Below are 8,718 nucleotides of genomic sequence, written 5' to 3' on the forward strand. Positions count from 1 at the left end.
AGCAACGCGTTGGTGACAAACAATAATCGACAACTAACTTTAACTTTGATCATCTCTTCCCACTGAACCACGAAAAGAACCAAAAGATGACAGTTATTGATATGTATGTATGTACATACATACATGCATTCAACCAATGTATCAAATTTGCAAGCATTATGAAAAACAAATAACAAGCAAAAGCATAAACGATATTTATGCTTTGTTGTTGTTGTTGTTTTCTTCAACTATACCCACGACCAACATAAGCAGTGGGAAGAGATCGATCAAACCAAAACAAACTATAATAACTAATGTAACATTAAATGATCGAAAACAAACGAAAAACGAATATAGGTCATAGAACTAAAAGAGAGTAAAGTAAATAAACGAAATGAATTTGAAAGTAAATATTAGGGTGGGGAAACATTAAAGGGATGTAAATAAAATTTAAATAAAGAACAATTAAACGACTAATAAAATAAATAGTGAAGAATAAATAAAATAAAAACAATAAATTAATAAATATATAAATTAAAGTAATATAAATGACATAAAATACGATCTGCCCCAACATTCTCCCGCCGTTGAAACCTCCATGTTTCAAACCTCTTCATTATTTGGTAGGGGAGCCACTTTGTGAATTGGCCGAGTACAAATTCCAGATTTAGTTTTCAGTTCAACCACACGAACCTTTCCATCACGGCCTAGAATAGGTTTTGTAACACGAGCTAGTAACCATTGTTGTGGCGGAGTGTTGTCTTCATGTATTAGAACTAGTTGCCCTTCTTTTATGTTGTTATTGTCTTTGAACCACTTTGACCTTTGTTGTAAAGATAGCATATAATCTCGGGACCACATTTGCCAAAATTGTTGTTTCAAAAATGAGACCCTTTGCCACCGAGACAATAATGATGATTGGGATGAATCGATATGTTTATCGGGAACTGCAACCAATGAAGAACCAATAAGCAGATGACCAGGCGTTAGGGCTTCACCATCATTGGGATCGTTTGATATTGGAGCGATGGGGCGCGAATTTAAAATTGCCTCAACGTCAATTATGACTGTTTGTAGCTCTTCGAAAGTAAGATATGCTTTGCCAACGTTCTTTATAAGTAGCGTTTTTGTAGATTTGACGGCTGCTTCCCACAGTCCGCCAAAATGTGGGGCACGGGGAGGTATAAAACAAAATTCGAAACCAAGTTGACAACAAAGTGATTTCATGTCGTGGACCACATCATCTCGAAAAAGACTTTCTTTTAATTCTTTGATTTGGTTACGTGCTCCAACGAAATTAGTGGCGTTGTCGCAATACAACTTTTGGGGTATGCCACGTCTTCCAACAAATCTTTTGAGACACAAGATGAAATTGTTTGTCGATAGGTCCGAAACTAGTTCTAAATGAACTGCCTTGGAAGTGAAACACACAAATACAGCTATGTATGTTTTATAAGGCACTTTTCCTCGGATACGGTACGACGTCATGAATGGACCACAAAAATCAACACCAGCAATCAAAAATGGGCGTTGAGCTCGAAGTCGATCTGATGGCAAATTTCCCATCAACTGTTCCATCAATTTCGGTTTGTAATGAAAACAATGAACGCAATTGCGAACAACTTTGCGTACAACATCTCTGGCGTTTACAATCCATATTTTCTGGCGCAATAGTCCCAACAACACTTTTGCTCCAGCGTGTAAATGTGAGCGATGAACATGCTCAATATACAATTTAACGAAGCGATGGTCTTTTGGTAATAGTGCTGGAAATCTTGCATCATATGGAATGGGCGCTTGGGACAAACGACCACCAACACGAAGAATTTTGACTGTGGTTGCTCCAAGTGTCATCTCATGTACAAATGGTGAAAGTTTTTGAAGCGATGGGTTTACCAGACCACCATTACTCAGTGATTTGATATCGGCACCAAAACACCACATCTGGATGTGAGCCACAATTCTCCAAAAACCTTCTTCTAATTCATCTGGGGACAAATGAATTACATCAGAAATATTCACATCTTTCTTAGCAGGACATCTGTTGAATATACGAAAAATATAAGCAATTATTCTAATAAATTTAATATAGGAAGAATGCTTATCGAGAAGGTCATCTATGATGTTGACTTCTGATGAATTTGCCACAAAAACAGCTGCCTTTCTACGTTCGAGAATTTCGATGTTCAATTGTTCTTCAGTTCCGGGCCATTTTGTAATATCTTCTTCCAAAAACGAAGGGCCACTAAACCAAATGGTATTAGAAATTTCCTCCGCGCTACATCCACGCGAAACCACATCAGCAGGGTTACTCTTCGAAGGGACGTGTCTCCAGCTAACATTTCTTGTTTTCTCCTGTAGTTCAGAAATACGATTTGCCACAAAACAATTCAACGTCGACGAATGTAATTTAAGCCATTGTAGTACGATTTTGGAATCAGTCCAAAAATATATCGATGAGACAAAACTTGAAATTTTTGGTTGTATTTTGAGCCATGTGTTATTCAGCAATACTGCTGCGCACAATTCGAGCCGTGGTAGTGATTGTGCCTTAATTGGGGCCACTTTGGATTTTGCAATTAAAAGGGTCGTTTTGTATTCTCCCTTAAGACAAACTCGATAGTAAATACAACAACCATATGCTCGTTGCGAGGCGTCAGCAAATCCGTGAATTTCTCCAAGAGTATCATTTGAGGTTAAAACATACCTGGGGACTTCAACTTTATGTATGTAATTTAAATCCGATTTAATTTGGAGCCATAATGATTTAAGATGTTCAGTTAATGGGTCATCCCATCCAATGTTTTGCACCCACATTTCTTGAAGAAGTATTTTGCATCGAATGACAATGGGGCTCAATAGTCCAAGCAAGTCATAGATTTTTGATACAATTGACAAAACAGATCTTTTTGTAGGATTCATCACATCTGGTAACTCGAATCGGTAAGTAAAAACGTCCTCCTTGGGTTTCCAAGACATACCCAAGGCTTTTGCAACTTCATCTTCACTTGTTTTAATGGTGATTTCTGCATCTTGATTTGAACCGAACATGATGTTATTGCTGTTCCATTTTGCTAACTCAAGGCCATGGAAACTTAATATTTTTACTAGCTCGTTTTTCTTTTGAGCCAGCGTTGCAAGGTCGTCAGCGCCGGTGAGTACATCATCCACGTATAAATCGTTGCGCAAAACTTCAGAACCACAAGGATGCGAGTGCGAATATTTATCTGCAATGAAAAACAAACTACGAATCGCCAAAAATGGGGCGGCAGATAAACCGTAGGTAACAGTATTCAGTTGATATACCTTTAAATGTTCATCTTTTTGATTTCTCCACAATATGAGTTGATATTTTCTATCATTTTCATCTATTCGAAATTGTCGATACATTTTAGAAATATCAGCAGTAAAAGCATACTTGTGTAAACGAAACGAAAATAGTGTGGTGATCAGGTCTTGTTGTATTGTTGGTCCAACCATCAAAATATCGTTCAATGATTTATTTGACGAACTACGAGAAGATGCATCAAATACAACTCTAATTTTTGTTGTAGTACTTTGTGGTCTCAAAACACAATGATGTGGTATTATGTAATAGGTACCACATAACGGTTGATTATAGAGCGACATGTGACCCAGGGACAAATACTCATCCATGAATTCTTTATACATTGACTTCAATTGTAGATCACGATCTAAACGTCTTTCCAGGGACAAAAAACGTTTTCGAGCAGCTTCGAACGAATCGCCGAGACATTTGGGATTTTCTTTAAATGGCAAGCGGACCACAACTCTTCCATCAAAATCTAATTTAACATTTTCAACAAAGTGATTTTCACATGCTGCTTCTTCTTCGGACAACATATTGGGATTCTTTTCGTATTCTTCTACTTCCCAAAATTTTTTTAGAGTTTTATCAAGATCCACTTCTAAAGAATTGACCATCAAATTGCATGTAAAATTAGATCTCGCTTGACCAGTACTTGCGATACCACCAACAATGTATCCAAAAACAGTATTGGTAAGGTTTGGCATACCATATCCAAGAGAAATTCGACCATCAAGTAATAAATCAAAAAATACTTCAGCACTCAAAAGAATGTCAATATGTTGCGGTTTGAAAAACAATGGGTCAGCTAACGGTATATCGGTGGGAATTTTCCAATTTGAAGTATATATGTACTCACCGGGCTGTACAGATGCAATTGTTGGGGTAACAGCAAAAGTTGAGGACCACTGGAACGAACTAATTCTTGATTTTATTGTAGCGGACACGGTAAATTTAATTCTGGTTCTAACTTCTCCAATTCCCGAAACTTCTTGTGAATATGGTCGAAATTTAAGCCGAAGCCTTTTTGCAGTTTCTTCTGAAATGAAATTGAGTTCGGAGCCGGAATCAAGTAAAGCTCTTACCGGTTGAAAAGTTCCACAATAATCTTTGATGAGAACCACAGCAGTCGGAATGATTGCCCTTTTACATGAGCGAGCCACAAGCGAAACTGGATTTTGATTACTAGTTGAAGGTTGCACTGTAGTAGTATTCGAAATGGTTGACTGTCCCGAGTTGTCTGGACTAAAAATGTGCAACACTGAGTGGTGAGTTGAATTACAAAATCTGCAACGTGATTTTGATGGACATTTTGAAACCATATGCCCCTTTCGCAGACAATTAATGCACAGGCCACCGCGTTTTACAAAATTAAAACGATCGGGAACTGCTATTGCCGAAAACGAAGAACAAGTTTGCAGATAATGATCAGTTGAATTACAATATACACAATTTGGATTTGAATTGACGAAAGTATGGGCAGTGCGATTAAAATTTTGCTTGGGCTTGACAAGTTTTGCTTTTTCACCAAATTCTGTCCTTTTTCCATGACTTTCGAGAAATTGACAACGAAGACTCAAAACATCATAGCAACAATCCCAAGAGGGCAACGATTTATATTCTTGTTTTTCATCATAATTCTGTTTCGTATCTGCATCCACTTTATTCAAAACCAAATGTACTAAAATTGCGTTCATAACATCTGCTTCAGACCCAAGCGACAACAAAGAACCACGAACAGCCGAAACAGTGTCAATAATATTCCGCAATGATGAGCTATCACCTTTTGCCATTTTCGGAATATCGAAAAGAGTGTTGATATGTTCCAAAAAAATCAATACCTTATTGTCATAACGTTCCTGGAGCCGTGTTAGTGCTTTCGGGTAGTTTTCCTCTGACACTTGAAAAGCTTCAACAACTGCCAAAGCGGGACCACTGAGACAGTTCAATAAATAATTGAATTTATCAACTGGGGTAATAGTTTGATTTTCATGGACCATGTTGTTAAATGTCGAAATAAATCTTTTATACTCGCCATATTTTCCATCAAAACGAGGCAATTTCAACGAAGGCAAACGAGATTGTGTTGAAATTCCGGCAATTGAAGCATTCATCAAAGTAGTATCACCAGGTATAGAACTACGACTTTTGTTCAGAAGGCCCAATATTTTTGCCTTTGCTGTTATGAAAAGTTCTTCCAAATCACTCCTCGATGTGTCAGCCGGACTAAGTGTTTCTATTTGAGTTTGGATGTGGCACAACTGTTTGAAGTATGATTCCAAAATTTGCAAACGACACTCTAAAATAGTGGAATCTACTTTTGCACCATCTTTTTCTACCTTTTTATGCATGTTGCTGATATTCCTCTTCATAGAGCTACGTTGCTGTTTAAGAGAAGACAAATCAGCACCACTTGCTTCTTCAGAAGCATCATTATCGTCTCTCGTCATTTTGCAAACTTAAGAGAACGTCAACGACGAAAGAGAAAATTGCGTTTCTTATATTTCAGGAACAACAATTTTGCAATTAGCGCTTTCCAATAAATATGGCGCTAATTTCCACTAAATTGGAATTTTATGTATCACCAAGCCAAGCTTTATAATTGTTACCTAACAACAATTCACTTTGATTCTGCTAAGAAACTCCGAGTTGAATTTCTTTCAAAATAATTACGACGGCAGCAATTAAAGTTGGTGTCCAAAGGTACAAAACTAACAGGATTTAACATCAGCAGTAGGGGCAACGAAAGCACGAATAACACAACAATGATGAAATACCCCACACCACTTCAAATGTACGAAAACCTTTTTCCACAACAAATTATTTTCAACTTTAAACACTGACCGTCCTGTCACGGTCGCCAAAATGTTTGCACAGAACCACAAAGTTGATATGTCGCCCGTAGAACAACTTAGATTTTCTTTATATTTTTACCCGTTCAAACATTGCCTTTTTAAAAACCCAACGACCGAGTAAAAATTCAGTTTAAATAATTTGTTTTATTACAATAATTATTTTCAATGTAACTATGCCGAACAACAAGAGTTAATATTCTATTTGTTTTAATATAACAAGTTCAAACATTGTTTTCCTTTATTCGAGCAACGCGTTGGTGACAAACAATAATCGACAACTAACTTTAACTTTGATCATCTCTTCCCACTGAACCACGAAAAGAACCAAAAGATGACAGTTATTGATATGTATGTATGTACATACATACATGCATTCAACCAATGTATCAAATTTGCAAGCATTATGAAAAACAAATAACAAGCAAAAGCATAAACGATATTTATGCTTTGTTGTTGTTGTTGTTTTCTTCAACTATACCCACGACCAACATAAGCAGTGGGAAGAGATCGATCAAACCAAAACAAACTATAATAACTAATGTAACATTAAATGATCGAAAACAAACGAAAAACGAATATAGGTCATAGAACTAAAAGAGAGTAAAGTAAATAAACGAAATGAATTTGAAAGTAAATATTAGGGTGGGGAAACATTAAAGGGATGTAAATAAAATTTAAATAAAGAACAATTAAACGACTAATAAAATAAATAGTGAAGAATAAATAAAATAAAAACAATAAATTAATAAATATATAAATTAAAGTAATATAAATGACATAAAATACGATCTGCCCCAACAGTGCAAAATTTTACTAAAAAATAAAATAATAAAATATTTTCCTAAAATGGCAGAAGTTTGCTTAAATTGAGTTCATAAGTCTCTCAAATGAGTAATTTTTACTAAAATTGTACCTGTCTCGAACTTCGTACAGCGTTAGTGACATTTTAAATATTAATATATAATATTTTAAATCCATTTTTTTTTTCAACATATGAAATTTTCTTAAATAAAATTTCATATGTTGAAAAAAAAAATTAAGAAAAAAATTAATTATTTTTAAACAATGTTCTTCAATTTGACAAAAAGTATTAACTATTTGTAACATGTTGCAATTAGAAAACTATTTTAGTTAAAATTTTCTAAAATAAACCTACATTTTCTTCCACTGTGGGTTCACCTTTTCAATAAAGTTATATTGTCCTTATAATTAAGTGATTTCACATAAAAATGGGTATCATAAAATGAAAGGAAAAATGTTTGGGCTGAGGTCAACTTGACTTTAATAATTCAGAAAAATTCTTTAAATTTAATGAAATTGTCTTTAGATTGGTTGTCTTTTTGCATCATGACTACAAAGCAAAAAATCGTTCATATATACAAGTTTTTCAACACTTTATTTTAAAGACGTTATTAGTCGAGTCTGAATTTGGAAAATAAAGTTGTCGTTAACTCGTTTTTAAAGGACTTTGATAGCATATGAAGAAACAAAGCTGAAAAAGTGAAAAATTAAAATTTGCTTCCTAGAAGCAAGTACACAAAACCCAAATTTAAAAGTGAATTGTGTCTTAAAGGTATCCCTATTTGTATTCTCCGCTTCTTTGGCTCGTAATCAATACCAAATTTTTTAAAGTAAAGACAAAATCTTTGGAACCGGGCATGCTTTTATTTCAGTGTAGAATATAGATCTCATTTATCGAATTAGCATTCTTTTTTCATGGTATATTAATAAAAATATACACGTACAAACAAATGCCAGTTTAAAAATCCAAATTTACTTCAAAGTAAACAATATTTTATTTATACCTAAAAAGTTAAACCAGATATGCCGAATCTTCAAAATAAGTCCTTACCTATATTTGAAGCGTTTTTGTCATAAATCTAAACAATCAATATTTCAGTTCATTTAAAGACGATTTCTTTACATCAAAAACGCGTTTTTCTACTTTAAAGAAAATTTGCATTAATTCAAAGACATACGACTTTAACGGAGGGACGCAAAATTTCAAAATTTGTGTCGTAAATTTAATAAAAAACATTTTTTAAACAAAGATCATAAACTTTTTAAATTAAATTTCCATTATTGTAAATAAATATTTTGTAAATTGCGCATGCTAAACTTTATGTTGCGTAATCTTTAATATCAAATAAATAATTCTTTTTTCAGTGTAGTCTGGGGACGGGTTTATACCAACCTATACCAAGAAAAGTTCCGATATGGCCCCTGTCCAATGCCAGCAGTAACAATTACTTGAGAAAAAATTTCAAACCGATATCTTGTTTCGTTCAAAAGTCAGCATTATTTTCGAAGAAGGACATTACTTTAGCTTTGGAATAAAAAGGAGTTTTGGTAATTACCTAAACTATTCAAATGTGTAAAGTTCAAGCCATTTCTTTTGATTCTTTTTATTTTTTTTAGTCCCCTTCAGACCTAGGTAAATAACTACCATACTCCGAGTAACGAATATTTCAAAATTGTTGCACACACAAGTCTGCTTTGATAATCCATGCATCCGAACTGCTAGGTGAACTGCTCCAGCATCATCATCCAACACAA

At 34.5% G+C, this 8,718-nt stretch overlaps 1 protein-coding gene across 1 annotated transcript; it reads right to left on the bottom strand.

Moving 5' to 3' along the window:
• Positions 1 to 582: 582 nt before the first annotated feature.
• LOC142231492 (uncharacterized) lies at positions 583 to 5,757 on the bottom strand. The gene has a single exon (XM_075302101.1). It carries the CDS (start codon positions 5,755 to 5,757, stop codon positions 583 to 585), a length of 5,175 nt encoding a protein of 1,724 aa, XP_075158216.1.
• Positions 5,758 to 8,718: the final 2,961 nt, after the last annotated feature.

The sequence above is a fragment of the Haematobia irritans genome, chromosome 3 (assembly GCF_050003625.1).
Source record: "Haematobia irritans isolate KBUSLIRL chromosome 3, ASM5000362v1, whole genome shotgun sequence".
Classification (NCBI taxonomy): domain Eukaryota; kingdom Metazoa; phylum Arthropoda; class Insecta; order Diptera; family Muscidae; genus Haematobia; species Haematobia irritans.